The 19,036-nt window shown below is 54.8% G+C and overlaps 2 protein-coding genes across 11 annotated transcripts; one reads left to right on the top strand and one right to left on the bottom strand.

Moving 5' to 3' along the window:
- The first annotated feature begins 830 nt into the window (after window positions 1-830).
- Window positions 831-7,503, top strand: RPS9 (ribosomal protein S9). Of its 2 annotated transcripts, none has more exons than XM_069552098.1 (5): window positions 831-940; window positions 1,200-1,321; window positions 1,520-1,642; window positions 6,315-6,501; window positions 7,252-7,503. In XM_069552098.1, exons 2-5 carry the CDS (start codon window positions 1,225-1,227, stop codon window positions 7,427-7,429), a joined length of 585 nt encoding a protein of 194 aa, XP_069408199.1. In that variant the 5' UTR covers window positions 831-940; window positions 1,200-1,224; the 3' UTR covers window positions 7,430-7,503. The 2 variants fall into 2 exon arrangements, with proteins under 2 accessions (XP_069408199.1, XP_069408200.1); XM_069552099.1 differs by having other exon boundaries at window positions 861-940; window positions 1,120-1,321.
- Window positions 6,637-17,244, bottom strand: LOC138419325 (leukocyte immunoglobulin-like receptor subfamily B member 3). 9 transcript variants are annotated; one of them, XR_011248939.1, is made up of 13 exons: window positions 14,157-17,244; window positions 13,897-13,932; window positions 13,454-13,738; window positions 12,992-13,297; window positions 12,506-12,787; window positions 11,921-12,220; window positions 11,088-11,132; window positions 10,246-10,356; window positions 9,511-9,553; window positions 9,323-9,363; window positions 9,080-9,132; window positions 8,167-8,428; window positions 6,637-6,922 (listed from the first exon to the last, which is right to left on the bottom strand). XR_011248939.1 is itself a non-coding variant. In XM_069552069.1 (12 exons), the coding sequence occupies exons 1-12, from the start codon at window positions 14,203-14,205 to the stop codon at window positions 8,282-8,284; spliced, it is 1,698 nt and encodes a 565-aa protein (XP_069408170.1). In that variant the 5' UTR covers window positions 14,206-17,244; the 3' UTR covers window positions 7,494-8,281. The 9 variants fall into 9 exon arrangements, 4 of the variants coding, with proteins under 4 accessions (XP_069408170.1, XP_069408172.1, XP_069408173.1 ...); XR_011248938.1 differs by lacking the exon at window positions 6,637-6,922 and adding an exon at window positions 7,494-7,783; XR_011248940.1 differs by lacking the exon at window positions 6,637-6,922 and adding an exon at window positions 7,494-7,783 and having other exon boundaries at window positions 9,511-9,550.
- Between the last annotated feature and the right edge of the window lie 1,792 nt (window positions 17,245-19,036).

The raw sequence follows: 19,036 nt of genomic DNA, 5'->3' as shown, positions 1-19,036 counted from the left end.
TGGATCTCGTTTAAGGAAAAGTTAGTTACCTTTACGTGTATACACACATACACACACACATACACACAGTTTTCATCAGTCACCTTCTTAAGGAGGCTTCCCTGACCATCCTTTCTGAAATACCATTTTCCCTCCGTCACTGAGAGATGTGCTTAGTCGCTTAATCCTGTCCGACCCTTTGCGACCCCGTGGACTGTAGCCTGCCAGGCTCCTCTGTCCATGAGATTTTTCAGGCAATAGTCCTAGAGTGGATTGCCATTTCCTTCTCCAGGGGATCGTCCCAACCCAGGGATCGAACCTGGGTCTCCCGCACTGCAGGCGGATTCTTTACCACTGAGTCATCAGAGAAGCTCAGTCATTACCAATAATTTATTTTCCTCACAGCAGCTATCTGAAAAGACCTTATTATTTTCCCTCTCCTCCCTTAGACTCAAAGTTTCACGAACAGAGGGGCTGTTGAAGGGTTCAAAAGGGCAGACTGGCTTCTGGCTGTGCCTCGCGTAGACATTCTGATATGAAAAATTATTTTTTAAAAAGTATTCATGGATATAACAGAGCATCTTGGAAGGGGCTCTGAATTCGCATTGGTCCAGTCCTCTGGAGATCTCTTCAGAGAGACGCAGCATGCTGAAGCCTAGCGGCGGAGGCCGTGACTACTCCAGCTTCATACCGCGACTCAGACGTTAGCTGAGTGGTGATTTAAGAGAGGAGCCCTCACGTCGCACCAGACGGAGCATTAATCCCTCAGGAGTCCTCCCGGTTCAGCACGCCACTCTAGCCCAAGCTCTCCTCTTGACTGCTTTGTCCGCCCGCCAAGGCCTTTTCTGATTGGTGCAAACTTGCGCTCTGCGTGCTGACGTCACAAGATGGCGACGTTGCTATAAGAACGCGGCCGGCGGACGTGTGCTCCTCTTTCTTGGTTTCCAGAGCGTTCGCTCAGGTGAGCCTTGCGGCCGCGTTCGGTATTTTGGGTGTGGGTCTTAAAGTCTTGCGGGCTATTCGACCTTTAATGAGTACGCTAAAGCAGTTGGAGGTGAAATGGGCGTAACTGGAAAGTGGTAGAAATGAATAGTCGGTTATAAAACTCTTCAGGGACGGTTCTCGCGATATCTTCCCTAGGCGCCGGGAGGCTCTTGGCGTAGTTGTGGGACTGCGCAGGCGCCGCCGAGTCCTCTCAGGCCGCTCTCCTTCCCGCGCAGGCGCAGACGGGCAAACAGAGCCAGCATGCCGGTCGCCCGGAGCTGGGTTTGTCGCAAAACCTATGTGACCCCGCGGAGACCCTTCGAGAAGTCCCGCCTCGACCAAGAGCTGAAGCTGATCGGTGAGTGGCTAAAGCTAGTTTTCTGTTTCCCGGGCTGGGGAAGCTGACACGTGGGTGAGGCCGCCCACGTGCTCGTTAAAATTCTCCAGTGTGTTCGCCCTCCTCACCCAGTTGCGGGATTGTTGTTTTTCTGTATCCCGAAATCACTAATCCTTTTTCACTAGTCCATGGGACTGAGCTTTTTCACTCATTCTGCAGGCGAGTACGGGCTCCGGAACAAACGTGAGGTCTGGAGGGTCAAATTCACCCTGGCCAAGATCCGAAAGGCTGCCCGGGAGCTGCTGACGCTGGATGAGAAAGACCCGCGGCGTCTGTTCGAAGGTGTGTTTGTGAGCCCCCAGGAGAGCTGCTGGTGTTCTTCCTTCTAGGGTTGTGCAAGACATGGAGCAAGACATTGAATCCAGCCTTTAATAGGAGTTATGGAGTAGAGAAATAGGTCTGAATCTCCGAGTACGTAGCTTTTTTCTTATTTATGTCTGTTTTATTCAAACACTGAGAATCGGTTTCCAGTGGACTAGAACTAACAGTGCCAAGTATTGGGCACCTGGTTATATCTATACATAGTTCACAGAGCAGTATTGCTCCTTACGTTCTTGTTCCCTGCTAGAGGGACTGGACGGTGACATTTGAGAAGTCCCACCAGGGTGGAACTTGAGTGTGTGTATTTGCCGCCTTTAGCACGATGGTGAAGGACGTTTACTCAGGGTCTGAACAGTAGAGGACCTGTGGGTTTCACAGGAAAGAACGGTGCCAGCTGATCTTAGAGGGAACCCACCGTATGATTTAAGGTGAAAAAAAATGATGGTGTGGTATATTTGACAAACTGCCATCTTTTAGACTCTTAAGGTCTATCTGCTTTAAGATGTGAGGTTGATGGGCTTTTGGAAGGGACGATATCATTCATATTTCAGTAGGACCTCTTAGGTTGTCAGATGGTGAAAATACTAAGAAAGCTGGTACTTTATAAGGCTCACTGAATATCTTTTTCTATGCTCTTGGTGTACATTTGCACAAGTAGACTGGCGGGGGTACTGGATCACAGTCTTCAAATGAGCAAGTGATCCGAGACTTCCCGCAGTAGGTGGGACTGGAGGGCACGCGAGCTCAGGGTTGGGAGTTGAAGGAGGCTTCCAGATGATGGTTAGGTAACACGCCAAAAGTTGAAACAGTTCCTAAATGTGAGAGTAGTCAGTAGACTTGGTGCTGCATTCTGTCCCGAGTGTGGAGGAGCTTCATAGACAGTTTGTGACTCTAACGACCTTGGCTGTAGCTGACTCTTTTTTGGTGTAGGTGTATCTGTTTTTTGTGACACCTTTACACAACAGGAAGTTTGCTCACAGTATCTAAAATTTGTTTTTAGTTACCTCTAGAATTGGCCATTTTGTAGGTATTATCTTGATGCTGCTTTTGGTCTGACCCCGGGAAATCTTGATTCTAGTGAAAGTGAGGAGGGATTGGGCTAACTTGGGCAGCTGGCTTTTTATTTTCAATTAGAGTGGCTAGTCTGATTTTTCTCCCAAACCGTGATTAAGGATGGAAGTGCTCTTATACTTGTGTTAAGCATTAGTAGTCATCCATAGTAGAGACTGAGAAAGGTTTGGAGAGGTTACACTAACAGATTCATCACTTTGATCTATCCCAGTTCCAAGGGTGTGAGAGGTTCTCATTTTTAACCTTTGTTAGTTCGGAAGCTCCTTTGACACTTGTGAGAATTCAGGAATCTCCCTGGTGGATGTTGGTATTGGGTGGAACTCTGTCCCAGAGTTTGGGGGACAGACCTCAGCTTGTTCTGGTCTCAGGGAAACTTGCTGGAGAGTTAATCACAGAGAAACTTAGGTGCTAACCAGTCATGTGACAAAGAGATGGCACAGGGCAGGGTTGAGCAGCGGGTGTCCAGGGATTACTTGGTTTTCCAGGGGGGATGTTGCGTGGGGAGGGCAACAGCAAGTAATCCACAGTGAGTGAAGCTAGATTGCTGGGATGGAGAGGAGGAGCCTGGGAGCTCTGAGGTGTTTGCTTACTGCTGCAGCTTGGCCTTGTTTGAGGTCCAGCCTTTCCTACTAAGGTGTGAGTCTTACCTGACAAGAAGAGTTACTGGTTCATTTCATTCAGTCATTCACAGGTATCAACTCTCACCTGACACCAGCACAGGGTAAAGACCAAACCTGGCTCTCCTGCACTGCAGGCAGATTCTCTACCCTGTTCTGGTGTGAGGTGGGAGTTGACACCTGTGACTCTTTTTGTCATAAGACTCATACCTTAGTGGGAGTTTGATCCCTGGGTCAGGAAGATCCCCTGGAGTAGGAATGGCAACCCATTCCAGCTTATTCTTACCTGGAGAATGCTGTGGACAGGGGCCTGGCAGAGTTGGACACGACTGAGTGACTAACACATCATATTAGAAACTAAGGCCCTTAAATGCTTGCCTCATGCCATAGAGACAAGGGCCCCTTGGCCATTGAGGTGCCCACTGGCATACAGTTGTTTTTTTTTTTTTTAAACAAACTTTGATTTGGCTGATTCTGATTGTTAATTCTTTTGGCCAAATGAAAACCGTTTATCAATTTTCAGTAGTTTGACACATTCCTGTTGCTGAAGGCTGCAAGTTTATCAGTTTTATTTTTGTCTTCATATCCAGTAAGATTTTTCCTGTATTGATGGCCCTACTCACTATTAAAGGATGTAGGTGGGTTAATAATAGTAAGTAAAATATGTTTTCAAAGTAATACAGGTTGAGTTATTGTCAGATGTTTATTTTCTAATATAAGTACAAAAAGACATGAAGTGTCCAAACTGGTAGATAATTCCAAACTCACTTTTGTTTACCTTTGGATATGTTTTATAATAATATTTGATTATTATGTTCAGTTTTTAAATTGTATAATTTATCATTTGACATTATGAGTATGGAACAGAATGATACATTTGTATATTGTGAAATGATCTCCACAGTAACATCAGATCATCTTCCCATTTTTTAATCGAAGTGTTTTTTTTTTTTTTTGCTGTTGTATTATTTCATTATATATTTTGGTTATTAACGCCTTATTAGATATGTGATTTACAAATATTTTCTCCCATTCCGAAGGTGGTTTTTCTTTTTGTTATGCTCTGCAGAAGCTTTTTAGTTTGATGTGGTCCAACTTGTTGATTTTTCCTTTTGTTACCTTTAGTTTAGAATCAGATCCAAACAATCATCTCCGAGACTGAGGTCAAGGAGGGTAGTGCCTGTGTTCCTAGGAGTTTCATGGTGTCAGGTCTTACATTCCTGTGTTTAATCCACTTTGGGTTTGTTTTTTCCCCCCACTGGAGAGCTTAAGGGATCTTCATTCCCAGTTGTTGTTTAGTCGCTAAGTCATGTCCAACTCCCAGTGGACCCCATGGACCGTAGCCCGCCAGGCTCCTCTGTCCATGGGATTTCCACGGCAGGAATGATAGAGTAGGCTGCCGTTTCCTTCCCCCTGGGATCTCCCCCGCCCCCGACCAGGGATTTCCTGTGTTGCAGGCATATTCTTTACCGCTGAGCCGGGGCCACTGCAGTGGAATCACCAGTTTCCGAGTCCTCACTGCTGGACCTTGTGGGAATTCATGGTTTTTAGTTAACTTTTGCACAGGATAAGATAGGGGTTCAGCCTGGTTCTTGCATGTGGCTGTCCAGTTTTCCAGACACCATTATTGAGAGACTTCCCCACTGTGTATGCCCAGCTCCTTTGTTGTAAATTGACTGACCGTTTGTATATGTGGGCTTATTTCTGGTCTCCATTCTGCTCCCTTGATCTGTTTCTATGCCAGTAGTGTCGTACTGCTTTGATTACTGCGACTAATGTGTACAACTTTGGGGGGTTTTCTTCTCCTGTTTATTTTTTGTTTTTGTCTTTTTTACAACTTTGTTTTTCCTCCAGATGGGCTTTAGCTAGCTATTCAGGGTCTTTTCTGGTTCCATAAAGATTTTAGGATTGCTTGTTCTTTTCCTGTGAAAAATGGCATTGGAATTATTATAGGGATTGCCTCCAGTCTGTATGTTGCTATAGGTAGTGTGGGCGTTTTTAGCTGCGGCCCCAGTCCATGAGCACTGAATTTCTTTGCGTCTGCGTCTTTAGTTTCTTTGATGGTGTTTTGCAGTTCTCATTGTGCAGGCTTTTCACTAAGATTTCTATGCACTTGGAAATGGGAGACTATCCTTGACTTGTGTTCAGTGTGTATTCAGGGCAGATTAGTACCTGGGGTGTTGGAAAAGGCGTAGTATGTTTCTCCACTCAGATTCTCCTTGGCTGCGAGTCTGCTAGGAAGGCTGTGACAGAGTCAGCCAGCTTTCCTTCAGGCTTTGTCTGGGGGCGGGGGGTGTGGGTGGTAATGGTGCTTTTAGGAGCTAATAAATGATAACCTTCTGTGATGATAACCGGCCCCGGGAGTGCAGCCGGCAGCGACCCCGGAGCTCTCTTGAGTGGCGCTTGGACGCCCCCAGGCAAGGCCCCCTGAAGCTTGAGTTGCCGGGTGCCAGGGAGAAGCTGGCGCCCGCTGGTCTACTTTGCCAGGCACTGAGGCCATCCTCACCGTTGTCTCAGTAGAGCATGGACGGCAAGCACTCAGCTGGCGCGTGGGCCCGCGTCTCTTCCGGGCCGGACAGATGGCACTGACGCTGCTCCGGTGCGAGATGCGGGAGGTGGCTTGCGCGCGTTTGAGTGGTAGGGCTTCTTGGGCTCTAGCATGTTAGCTCGTGGCCCCTGTGCTGTGTTCCGGGAGGACTAGTGGAGGGGCCGCAGCGTGTAGACTGCGCTCTCCTAAGCGCTCTGGAGGGCTCTCCCTCGTTCAGGCGAGTTGTGGGTCGTCGTCTGCCCAGGGTGGTGAGGATCCCGGCAGTCACGGCGGCTTGTGCAGCAGCGCCTCGAGTCCTGTATCAGAACCTTCCTTCCTGCTGGGCCTCACCGCCGTGGTGCGGAGGTGCCGGGTTTGAACCAGAAGGCTGAGGCAGGCTTCTGTGCCCCCTCACCAGGTAATGCCCTGTTGCGGCGGCTCGTCCGTATCGGGGTGCTGGACGAGGGCAAGATGAAGCTGGATTACATCCTGGGCCTGAAGATTGAGGATTTCTTGGAGAGACGTCTGCAGACCCAGGTCTTCAAGCTGGGCCTGGCCAAGTCCATCCACCATGCCCGCGTGCTCATCCGCCAGCGTCACATCAGGTACCCCCTTGGGGCTCCCGGAGCCTCCCCACCCTGCCCGCTGAAGGGACGCCCTCGCTGAGCACCAAACCCCCCCCTCCCCCCCCGCCCCTGTCTTCCGTGCAGCCCTCGGAGGTGGTGAAGGTGTGAGCTCACCTCAAGGGGACAGGTTGGCCCCTACAGACAGCTCATGGGGGACTGGGGCAGCCTCACCCCCAGAGCCCTGCGCGAGGGTCACTGCGGCTGGGGCCGTACACCTCGCGAAGGCGCCAGCAGGCGTGCCGGGAGCTGGGCAGGTAACAGCTCTTGGAGTCCCGTCAGAGCCATCCCTGGAGCTCAGCTGACTGGGCTGGGCTGGGCCCGTGTGGTCACACAGTGCGTGCTCCTGGCAGCTGCTGCGGTCAGGGGCAGGGGCCAGGTGGGTCTGGGTGCTCAGTTTAGCCTATGGAGACAGGGCCCCGGTCACGGAGCCTGTGGAGACAGGGCCCCGGTCACGGGGCCTGTGGAGTGAGCGGGCTGCTGGCCTCCCAGCAGCCTCCGTGACACGGGCAGGAGCCTCTCATGCTGCTTGTCTGGAATGAAACCGTGGGGTGCGGCTTCAGAGACAGCGAGGGGGGCCCTGATGGAGACTGGAGCTCGGGGAGGGGCACGCAGCTCAGTGCCAGCCCCGCGCTCGTTCTGGGCCTGAGTTCCCCTGCCCTCCGTGAGAGGTGAGCGAGCGTCCAGGACACCCGCGGCCCGACCCTCACCCGCCGCCCCCCCCCCCCCCAGGGTCCGCAAGCAGGTGGTGAACATCCCGTCCTTCATCGTGCGCCTGGACTCCCAGAAGCACATCGACTTCTCCCTGCGCTCCCCGTACGGCGGGGGCCGCCCGGGCCGCGTGAAGAGGAAGAACGCCAAGAAGGGCCAGGGCGGGGCCGGGGCCGGCGACGACGAGGAGGAGGACTGAGCCCGGGCAGGGCCCAGGGCCGGCGCTGCGGCCGTGCGCCTCAGATAATAAAGCAGGATATCCACACGGTGGAACTGGCCTTTACTGCTGTGTCTCCTTCCCCGCTCTGACACACACCCTTCTGTAGCGGCAGTGGAGGCTGCCGGGTGAGCTTTGTTCCCGTCCGTGGAGCTGCTGCTGGATGGTGGTCCTCGTTCCCCTTAGGCCTGGCTTTACTGTATCCTGACAGGCAGGTCTGCACATCACTCCATCACCCTTCCAGGGGACCCACAGTACGGGCCAAGACAAAACTGGAGGCAGGTTCTCGGCCAGGACCTGCCCTGCACTGCTGTGCTGCGGCTTCGCGGTCAATCCCTGGTGGAGGAACTAAGCCGGTGCTTCCCACTGAACACCCAGCAGCCAAAGACAGTTCCCAGTGAGCGGTCATTTCCCAGACGGGAAGGGGGAACTCTGCTGCCACCCCATCCCCCGCGTGGTTAGGGGTTCTGGAGTTCATGGTCAGGAGGGAGGCAGGCTTCCCTTTTCTCTGTTGAGCTGCCTGGGGCAGGAAGGGGCTTGTTCTCAGGAAATGAGAAATAGGGGATTGAGCAACCCCAGCAGCTGCAGGCATGGGGCACCCAAGTCCTGCTCTGGGGGCTTGGGGCTCTGCTGCCAGTTCAGCGGCCATTCTCCAGCTTACAGCTCAGGATTTGCCAAGTCACCGAAGTGTGCAGGAGAGTGCTCGCAGCCTAGCCTACCTTCAGGAGGTCCCAGAGCTGCTGGTGTCAGGACTCCTGGCTGGCTGGGGTTGAACTGAGTGTTCGTGGGGGCAGCTCCTGGGGTCCCTGGAGGTGGGGTCTGGGTCGTCCTGGGCTAGTGCAAGGCGAGAGCAGCATACACGCTGGGCTCTGCTGGGCGCTCTCCTGACTGTGGGTTGGAGGGCGCAGTCGCCCCCTGTCTGACAGCTGAGTGGTCCAGTTCGGCATAGGTCACGTCCTGGGGGGCTTCAGGTGTGGCAGCCTTTGGGGGGTGTAGAGGTCAGGTGTGAGATGGGGAAAGCCTGGGGGCCTGGTAGGTAAGGATGCGCTCCTTTAGAGAGGGGTGAAGGCTGGTCTCTGAACCCTGCCCTCCTTCAGTTCCTGTAGTTTCGCCCCTCAGGAAGGAGGGAAGTGAAGCAAGTTGAAATCTGTAATGGATCACTTAAGTTTGATGCTGGGGGACAACGGGGCTGGAGATGGGAATTGGGTGTGGCCGTCCTCACTGAGGGACAGTTGGGCCCCACTGCGCCCTTCAGGAGAGCTAGGGGGTTGCCAGGGCAGCCACGGGATCTGGTCCTCGCTGCAGCGAACAGACGAGGTTCACCTGCCTGGGGACAGATGGCTGAGGGCTGAGCAAGGATCTCAGAATCCTCCCGATGTTAGAAGCCACAACCCACCCCCCCCACCCCTGCCCCAACCAACGGGGCCCTGTCCAGGCCCAGGGCTTGCATGTAGTACAGACTGTAGTACAGAATCTGCCAGCTCAACCTGAGCATTCAGCAGCGTGCTGGGCGGAGGAGCCCAGGTGTGGGGCGCGGCAGCCCAGGAGCAGGTGCTCCTGGGGGGTGGCCACCTGGCCTTGGGGTCAGTGTCCTCTGCCCTCCGTGTGTGAGTGAGGAGACGGGGGTCTCACCTGACTGTCCCGCACTCTGCCATGCTCTGGCCGTGCATCTTCCATGACGGCACCTGGTGGGGACAGGACAAGGGGGCCCAGCACCTGCTCAGACCCCCTCACACCTCCCACAGCAAATGTCCAGAGCAGCTTGGTGACAGGAGCCTCCCCCACCCAGTATCAGACTCAAGCTCGCTCCTCCCAAGCCCAGAATCACTGCCACCTGATCCCAGGCCCCCAGGACAGTGCCCCCCTTCCCCTTACAGTACAAGCTCTCCTCCGGGGCGTCAGCAGCTGGGCTGGAGCTGGGGAGGAGAGGGCAGTGTTGGGGTGGAGGGAGCCCTGGGCAGGCGGTGGGGTGCGAGTCTGGGGGAGAGGTCGGGCTGAGTAGTGTTGGGGCGGTGGGGGAGCCCTGGGCAGGCCGTGGGACGCGAGTCTGGGAGAGGTCTCACCTCTTCTGCTTGCCTCTGTCCTCAAGCACTGATGCTGCGGCTGCTGCGGGAAGACAGGAGTCAGCCTCCAGACCTCCCTGCCCCTCGCCACCCCCCAGCCCCAGAGCCCTTCTCTAGGGTTATAGGGAGATCTGCAAGGGTCTCCAGGCTGAAAAAATGATCATGCCTTCCCTCCACTGAGAATTCAAGAGAAGGGCTTCCCTGGTGGCTCAGTGGGAACGAATCCGCTAGCCAACGCAGGGGACGGGTTTGCTCCCTGGTCTGAGGGGATTCCACATTCCATGGAGCAATTAGGCCAGAACTACTAGGCTTGTGCCCTGGAGCCTGGGAGTGCGGCTGCTGAAACCTGAGAGCCCAGGAGCCCAGGAGCTGGGAGCTGCAGCAAGCGAAGCCCCAGCTTGCTGCAGCCAGAGAAAGCCCATGCACAGCAACCAGGACCCAGAGCAGCCAATAAACAGGATGCGAAAATGATTTTAGAAAATGCGAGCGCTCTAAGCCATAAAATGCAAAACTTGCATGTATTCTCAAGCAGCGTGTGAGTCTGGAAACATCAAAGGATGCTCTAGAATGCTCTAGAATGCTCACGGGTGCGCTCACGTCTAGTCTCCAGATTCCTCTCACCGGGAGATGCCAGAGCAGCTTTAACCGGACCCCACCCCTTTCTTAGGTTTCCCTTGGGCTGGCGCCCTAAGGCCGCCGCCGCCAGGGGTCCGAGTCACCCCGTTCCCTACTCACCTGACTTCCTGCGTCTGTCCTGACCCCGGTGTCGGAGGAAGAGGAGGACGAGGAGCAGCAGGACGAAGGTCACCGAGACCCCGATGAGGACACTCAGGTACCACGTGAGGCCTGGGGCACCAGAGACGCCCGAGTGAGCCAGGGGTGCCGCTTAGCTGGGCACCTGCTGTGTGAGCACTCGTGCTGGGGTCTGTGCGTCCATCTCCAGCCCATCCCACCCGTTTACAGACAAGGAGCCTGAGGCCTGGAGGGGGAGATCACGGGCCCCCAAGTCGCCCAGCCTGGAGGGGGCGGAGCTGGGACTGGAACCCAGGACTGTGGGTTCCCGCATGTTTTTTAGAATTAGGTTTTTTCATGCTTTCACTTCCAGGCAGAACACCAGTTGAGAGACGGGTGCATCAAGCCCAGCTCTGTCAGCCCAGCTGGATCCGTCTCCCACCCTGCAGAGCCCTGGCTCCCCGTCTGCCCGCCCTCAGTGGGGCAGGCTCTGGCCTTCCTGAGGCCCAAGCAGGCCCTGTGCTGCGGGCTGTCGTGCTGAGGAAGGAGGTGGGAGGCCCCCTGCGCGGAGGGTGGGCCTCGGGACCTGGGAGGAGCACGGCTGGCCCAAGGTCCCAAGGTTGGAAGTAGCGGAGCCGTGTGACTCCCACGCCCGGCTCTTTGCCTGGCACCAGGGCAGCTCCTTGCGGGGCTGGAGAGCTCAGACCCTGTCCCCTCCAGTGTTGCCACATCCCCGTCCTTGCTGTCGAGGCTGATGCCAGTGAGAAGGGGCTGTCCTGAGGCCATTAACTTGGGAAGTGACAGAGCTGATCCAGCCCCACCGCCCCGCAGAGAGCCTGACTCACCCGAGCCTGATTCCGAGGCAGGGAGGAGCTGATTCCCGGAGCCTCCTAAGGGTCAGGGTGGAGATGAGCGGCGGCCTGCCTCCCCTTGTCAGCCCTCCCCCCTCCCCCAGCTGGGCCCCATCATCCCCCTCTGCATGACCCCCACCCTTCGTCCACGTCTCATTCCCGGGAGCCCCGCGGTCCCCCGGGACACCAGCTGAGACAGGACAGCGTCCGGCCCCTCGCCTGAGGCCTCAAGGCCTAGGGGTCCCTAGGGTGTGACAGCTCTGGCCACCATAGACCCATCACCCCCCCCTCACTGACCGCTCTGGGGGCCTCCCTCCTGGGAGAAAGGAGCTGATCCTCAGAGCTCCTGGGGGTCAGGACAGGGGCGGCCCTCCCCCAGGCTGGGCCCCAGCATCCCCCTCTGCATGACCCCCACCCTTCATCCACGTCCACCTTGTCCCGCGGTCCCCCGGGACACCAGCTGAGCCAGGGCCTGTCCACTTGCTCCCTTGGGGGCTGTGGGCTCTGCCAGCCCCTCTCCTGTGCTGCTCTCTGGGCGAGGGGCCACGAGGACTGGAGACCAGAGGAGGGTGGGGACCGGGCGCTCTGGCCTTGAGTCCCGTGGTCGGCCCCGGGGCCTGGGTAGCTCTGCTCCATCACCAGGAGCGGGTCTGGACGCCCGGGATGAGGGCGAGGACGGGCAGGGAACGGGGGCCTCTGGCTCTTTCCAGCCCGTTCAGAGTTGATCCCTGCCTTCTGTGACCCCCCACCCCACTCAGCCCAGAGCTCCCCTGGGGCAGGGCCCTGGCCTGACCTGGAGGACGCCGAGGACCAGGGCTGGGCCTCACCTGAGACCAGGAGCTCCAGGGGGTCACTGGGGAGCGACAGCAGGTGGGGGGCGGTGCTGTGTGAGCTGTAGCACCTGTAGGTCCCACTGTGGGCTGAGGTCACAGCACGCAGGGTGAAGTTGGCCTGAACGGGTGGAGCCAGGTCCTGCAGACGAAGGTGCTGGGGAGCAGCGAGCGACCCCTCCTTGGACAGATGGAAGGTGTCTGCCTGGACCTCAGAGCGACACTGCAGGGTCACGTTCTCTCCCTGGGGCACTGAGGCCCCCGGGCGGGCGGAGAGGGAGGGTTTCCTGTGCATTCCTGGGGGGAGCACGGGGGTGATGAGTAGAGAGCCCCTCCCCACACCCCGGACCCTGAGCAGAGGGCCTCCCTGTGAGCCCTCCCAGCTCCTCTCGGCCCATCTGTGTGTATCTCCTTAATCTCCGTGCCTCTCACTCCTGTTTTCACGCTGCCCCTGCTAGACCCCTGCCCCACCTGGGCCTCTGCTCCAGGACCCTCTCCCCGGACCCTTCACCACCAGGGCTGACCGTGGTCCAGCACCCTGAGCAGACAGTCGGGACCTGGGCCAGGACAGGGGCGCCTCACCCGCGATCAGGATGTCCAGGGGGGCGCTGGGGGCCGACCACGCGTAGGAGAGGTTGTGTCCACTGTAGCATCTGTACCGGCCCCCATGGGCACGGCTCACGCGGCCCAGGGGGAAGTCGGGGCTCTGCTGCCCTTCTAGACGGAGGGGAGGGCTGAGCCCCTCGTCCTTGGTCAGAGCGAAGCTGCCAGAGCCGGCCTCTGAGCGACACTGGAGGGTCAGGTTGTCTCCGGGGAGCACGAGCGAGCCGGGCTGGGCGGAGAGGGAGGGGGCCCTGGACAGGCCTGCAGACGGGGCACAGAGGCACGCGGCTGCACGCCCTCCCTGCTCCCGGGGCTGCAGAGAGAGCTCGCCCTGCTCCCTCCTGAGGCTCCCGCCCGCGTCCTGCCCCAGGAGCCCAGTGTCCCTGCCCCCGCCTCCCCCAGGGCTCCTGGGCACATGTTTAGGTCAGGGGTCTGTCTAGGAAATAGAGGGGCTTGGGGCCTCACCTGTGACCTGGAGATGCAGAGGGTCACTGGGGCGCGACCACAGATAGGGCTGGGAGTTGGGAGCATCATAGCATCTGTAGGTCCCCCCGTGGGAGGCGGTCACGGGGCCCACAAAGAACACAGCCTGTTCCCGCCCCTGGTTCCCATAGTTCCTCCGTGTTCTGTATCGGAGCAGCTCAGCGCCTCCCTCCTTCAGCAGGTGCAGCGTGCCCCCTGCATACTGTGAACTGCACGTGAGGGACACGCTGCCTCCTGCGGCCACCACAGGGCTGGGCTGGGCAGACAGGAAGGGCGCCTTGTACACTCCTGGGGGTGAGGGGCTGTGTTAAAGGGGGACCTCCAGCCCAGTGACCCCGGGTGTGAGCTGGGAGGGCAGGGGCCCCTGAGCACACACTGCTCCTCTGCCCGTGAGGAGGCTCCCACGGTGGGAGGGATCCAGAGGCACCTGCCCCACCCTCTTACCTGTCACCACCAGGGGCAGGGGGTCACTCGTCACTGACCAGCCATGCCTGGTGTGATATGCACACTGATATATCCCAGCATCACTTGAGCTCATGTATTCAAGGTGGAACCTGGCCTTGTTCCTAGAGCCTTGTGGGGCATAAACGTCCCGGTATACAGAGCGCCTCTCCTTATACAGACGGTAGACATCCGCCAGCGGAGACCCCTGACACCAGATGGTCACCGGGCTCCCCTGGGAGACCATGGTGCCTGGGTCAGCCTGGATGGAGGGTTTGGGGAGAACCTCTGGAAAGGAATCAGGCCCGAAGAGTCAGGGCGCCTTCTCCCCCAGGTTTCCCAGCTGTCATCCAGGTCCCTCCCTGACAGGCCACCAGCAGCCCCGACCCGCTGTGCTCCCCAGGGACCAGGGGTGGTGGGCGGAAGCAGGAGCTCTGGGGGCTCACCTGCTTGTCCCTGGTCCCTCGGGCCCCAGCGCAGCCCTGGAAGAGAGTTCCCTGTGAGCGCCCAGCGCCCAGCCCCACCACACGTCCTGGACGCTCCAGGTCTGCTCTGCGCCCTGAGAGCTGGGGTCAGATCCGGGCCGAGGACATTCCCTTCTCCCCCAAGATAGTGTGTCCCCACCGAGCCTCCCGCGTCCTGGGGCCTCTCAGGGACCAGATGTGGGAGGAGAGGGGTTCCCACCCCTCCCTTCCCTGAAGCTCACCGAGGCAGAGAAGGGCGGTGAAGGTCAGAGTCGTGGCGCTGCCTCTCATGGTCCCCAGCAGAGCAGGTGACTTACAGAGACCTCAGAGCCCGCAGGACGGACAGACGCACTGGGCGTGGAGGTCCAGGCTCGGTGGGGCGCGTCTCGGGTTCCTCCTGAGCCTCGCTCCGCTCTCCCTGAAGGGTGGGGCTGAGGCAACCGTGGGCTCTGGGGGCCTTTCTGACCAGATCAGACTTACCGACAGCCCCCCTCCTCCCTGCCGCGACTCTGCCTGCCTGTTCCGGCTCCTCCTTGTGCCAAGTCTGATCCGGAGTGTGACCTCACGTCGCAGAGTGCAAGGCTGCAAGAAGCCGGGCAGGCCCCGGAGCCATCTGAGTGCCTGTCCCGGTTCTTACTCTGCCTGCCGCAGGGGTTGTGTGATCTTGGGCAAGTAGCTTCCCTTTCCTGAGCTTCTGCAAACTTTCTTCCTTTCTTCCGTCAGCTAGTCCAGTTCATCCGTATTTGTTGGGCAATGACTGTGTTCTGACATGGTGACAGAGCCTGGAGTTTCCTTGGTGACGCCATCAAATTCCTTCCCTGGACTTGTGGGGCTCAGATGAATAAAAACAGACAGGACAAACATCTACACGGCAAACAATTCGGCTGACTCTTGTGAGACTGTTAGAGTTGGAAGAAAACGGAACCATGAATATCTTTAACAGATCGAAGTCATGAAGCCTGGGTCCTGGCTGGGATGAACACACAGGAGCTGCTAGCTCAGGGGCGCTGGCGGTGGAGGTGGCGGCACCCCAACCAGACAGACAGACGACCTACTCTCAGAATTGAGAGCAATGAGGGCGAAGGCAGGGGCGTTGCCACACTGGGTCTTAAGCGCCATGTAAGCATTTTGGGTTTTATCTTTAAAGCAGTGGGAAGGTTTTCAGGAGCAGACAGTATGAATTGATTTCTAGTTTAGAAAGATTACCGCCATGTGGAGAGTGTAACGCAGGAGGGCTCTATTGATAATGAACCCCATTCACAGTAAAACGCCAGCTTGATCTGGCTCCTGGATGGCGTGCTGTCCAGTGTTTTAAGTCATTCATGTGGATAAACCTTACGTGAACCTATAACTAGAAATATATTTACACTGGGCTTCCCTGGTAGCTCAGACGGTAAAGTCTGCCTGTAGTAAGGGAGACCCAGGTTCGACCCCTGGGTCATGAAGATCCCCTGGAGAAGGAAATGGCAACCCACTCCAGTATTCTTGCCTGGAAAATCCCTTGGACAGAGGAACCTGGCGGGCCACAGTCCATGGGGTTGCAGAGTCGGACACGACTGAGCGACTTCACATATTTTACGCTGGAATGAGAAAGGAAGGCTTCTTGGTCCGGCAGGTTGGAAGGGACTGGGCCCTGTTCAGACTGGCTGAGGGGACGGTCTGTGGAGGCACAGAGCTGCTAAGTAGGTCTGTGTACGTGGGTGCTGGGGGCTATGTGGTTAAGTGTGATGAGCCTGGTCTAGGAGGGAGAGCTGTTTAGTGGGGCTGACCCGCCACAGCCTGGAATACAGGGCGGTGCACCTGGACCACATTTTTGAAGGTGGAAACTGTTGAAAGGATTTTGAACGGGGCAGGCTCAGACCTGATATGGTGGCGGGAAGAGTCCTTTGGGAGGTGGTGAGAGGTGAATGGGAGTAAGGGGCGGGGCCTGGACTGGAGGACCAGGAAGGAGGCTGATGGCAACACAGACGGGACGTCTGGGGATGGGTCAGGGACCTCGTTCAGAAGGGCCCCAGGGGCACAGTGGTGTGGGCCTGGTGGTTGGGTGGGAAGTGCGGGAGGCCGGGGAACTGCAGGTGCTTCCACCGTCTGCCTCGGTTGCCTGGAGGAGCCAGTGGGGCCGTCGCACGTAGGACGACCCCAGGAGAGAGGCGCATGGGAGCCGCTTGGGGTACTGACCCCCACTCTTCAGCATGAGGCACAGCCCTCCTTCCTGGCCTGGGATGGTGCATTCGCTTTTCCTCTGCACTGAAGTCTTACTTGTTTCTACAATTTAGCACCATCTTTTCTCGTTGCCCGTCTTCTAAACCTCTGAGTCATCGCTGCCTCCTCAGTGCCCCTTCTCACCCTGAGCAGAACATTTCATCTCATTCTGTGAATTCTTTCTCTAGGCAAACGGGAAGAACACAGGCTGGAGGCAAAAAAAAAGGTTTTAAAAAATGAACACAGGCCCAGGATCTCTGAGACAGTCATTGATCACCCAGCAAAAGGAGGAGGATATCAATGAAGAAAAATAATTTTGAGGACGTAAATATTGACCATTTTACAGATTTGATGAAAGCCATAAATTTACATGTCCAACATGCTCATCAGATAACCTTCAAAAATGATGCCCAAACATCACAATTACATTCAAATCAGTGGGGAAAAATTTTTAAAACCATGTCCACATACATCAGAGTCAAAACGGAATCAGTGGGAAAAAGTGGAAAGCATCCAGATAAAAGGGCCAGGTTACATACAGAGGAAAAATGGTTTGAATGGTTTCAGATTTCACGTCAGAAGCCACTGTGGTATAAGACTGATCGTCCTGAGAGACGGGCAGAGCCAGCGTGGAGCTCTGGGCATATTCTTCAGGAATGACAGCAAAGCACTCATTCTGAGAGGAAGAACACTTGAGAGGATGTGTTGCCTGCAGACCTTCCTTAAAGGGATGAGAAGGCGAGTTCTTCAGGCAGAAAGGAAATAATTCTCGAGGGAAACTTGGAAATTCAACAGTAAAGGAAGAGTAAAAAGTGGTGAGTATCTAGGTAAATGGAATAGCATATTTTTCTCATCTCCTGTATATGTGACTGTTGAAAGCAAAAACAACAATGTTTGGCGGGGTTTTTAATATATGTATAATAGATGAATACATATAACAGCTATACCATGATGGAGGGTGAAAGGACCCGTGTGATGAGGTTTCCATGTTTCTCTGGAGGATATAAAATACTCACTGTGTGGACTCTGTGGAATTAGGTGCATATATTATAACGCCCACAGTTGCCACTAAAAACACGTGAAGATTTACAGTGAGAATGCTAACAGATGTAACAGAGTGTTAAAAAAAAAAAATTCCAAAAAGCCGAAAGGAGACAGGAGAGGGGAACCTGAAGAGCAAACACTAGAGGGGACAAAGAAAAGGCAAATAAGAAAAGGTTAAAGCTGAACAGTATGAAAAGGTAAAAAGATAGGACACGGAAAGATCAACTCCCCAGGCTGGTAGGTGCCCAACATGCTACTGGAGATCAGTGGAGAAATAACTCCAGAAAGAATGAATAGATGGAGCCAAAGCAAAAACAATACCCAGTTGTGGTTGTGACTGGTGATGGAAGCAAAGTCCACCACTGTAAAAAGCAGTATTGCATAGGAACCTGGAATGTTAGGTCCTTGAATCAAAGCAAATTGGAAGTGGTCAAACAGGAGATGGCAAGAGTGAACGTCGACATTTTAGGACTCAACGAACTAAAATGGATTATTGGACTGGGTGAGTTTAACTCAGATGACCATTATGTCTACTACTGTGGGCAAGAATCTCTTAGAAGAAATGGAGTAGCCATCATGGTCAACAAGAGTCCGAAATGCAGTACTTGGGTGCAATCTCAAAAACGACAGAATGATCTCTCTTCGTTTCCAAGGCAAACTATTCAATATCACGGTAATCCAGTCTATACCCCAACCAATAGTGCTTAAGAAGCTGAACTGTTCTATGAAGACCCACAAGACCTTCTAGAACTAACACCCCAAAAAAGATGTCCTTTTCATTGTAGGGGACTGGAATGCAAAAGTAGGAAGTCAAGAAACACCTGGAGTAACAGGCGAATTTGGCCTTGGAGTACAGAATGAAGCAGGGCAAAGGCTAATAGAGTTTTGCCAAGAGAATGCACTGGTCACAGCAAACACCCTCTTCCACTAGCACAAGAGAAGACTCCACACGTGGACCTCACCAGATGGCCAACACCCAAATCAGATATCAGAATGATATCAATGATTATATTCTTTGCAGCCAAAGATGGAGAAGCTCTGTACAGTCAGCAAAAACAAGACCGGGAACTGACTGTGGCTCAGATCATGAACTCCTTATGGCCAAATTCAGACTCAAATTGGAGAAAGTGGGGAAAACCACTAGACCATTCAGGTATGACCTAAATAAAATCCCTTACGATTATACAGTGGAAGTGAGAAATAGATTTAAGGGACTAGATCTGATAGAGTGCCTGATGAACTATGGACTGAGGTTTGTGACATTGTACAGGAGACAGGGATCAAGACCATCCTCAAGAAAAAGAAACACAATAAAGCAAAATGGCTGTTTGAGGAGGCCTTACAAATAGCTGTGAAAAGAAGAGAAGCAAAAAGCAAAGGAGAAAAGGAAAGATATACCCATTTGAATGCAGAGTTCCAAAGAATAGCAAAGAGAGATAAGAAAGTCGTCCTCAGCAATCAGTGCAAAGAGAGGAAAACAATAGAATGGGAAAGACTGGTGATCTCTTCAAGAAAATTAGAGACACCAAGGGAACATTTCATGCAAAGATGGGCTTGATAAAGGACAGAAATAGTAGGGACCTAACAGAAGCAGAAGATATTAAGAAGAGGTGGCAAGAATACACAGAACTGTACAAAAAAGATCTTCATGACCAGATAATCACGATGGTGTGATCACTCACCTAGAGCCACACATCCTGGAATGTGAAGTCAAGTGGGCCTTAGGAAGCATCACCTTGAATAAAGCTAGCGGAGGTGATCGAATTCCAGTTGAGCTATTTCAAATCCTGAAAGATGATGCTGTGAAAGTGCTGCACTCAATATGCCAGCAAATTTGGAAAACTCAGCAGTGCTGAGCAGAGCTTCAAAATACTGA

Source organism: Ovis canadensis, chromosome 14 (assembly GCF_042477335.2).
Source record: "Ovis canadensis isolate MfBH-ARS-UI-01 breed Bighorn chromosome 14, ARS-UI_OviCan_v2, whole genome shotgun sequence".
Classification (NCBI taxonomy): Eukaryota; Metazoa; Chordata; class Mammalia; order Artiodactyla; family Bovidae; genus Ovis; species Ovis canadensis.
Note: the sequence above shows the minus strand (reverse complement) of the source record. Positions and strands in the feature narration are given on the sequence as shown.

Excerpts from the sequence above, each read along its gene's own strand:
- RPS9 (XM_069552098.1), top strand. The coding sequence starts at position 1,225 with ATGCCGGTCGCCCGGAGCTGGGTTTGTCGCAAAACCTATGTGACCCCG. Across the intron at positions 1,322-1,519 it reads CCAAGAGCTGAAGCTGATCG|GCGAGTACGGGCTCCGGAAC; the intron begins GTGAGTGGCTAA and ends CTCATTCTGCAG. Across the intron at positions 6,502-7,251 it reads ATCCGCCAGCGTCACATCAG|GGTCCGCAAGCAGGTGGTGA; the intron begins GTACCCCCTTGG and ends CCCCCCCCCCAG.
- LOC138419325 (XM_069552069.1), bottom strand. The coding sequence starts at position 14,205 with ATGAGAGGCAGCGCCACGACTCTGACCTTCACCGCCCTTCTCTGCCTC. Across the intron at positions 13,298-13,453 it reads CCTGCCCCTGGTGGTGACAG|GAGTGTACAAGGCGCCCTTC; the intron begins GTAAGAGGGTGG and ends CCTCACCCCCAG. Across the intron at positions 12,788-12,991 it reads TCTGCATCTCCAGGTCACAG|GCCTGTCCAGGGCCCCCTCC; the intron begins GTGAGGCCCCAA and ends CCCCGTCTGCAG.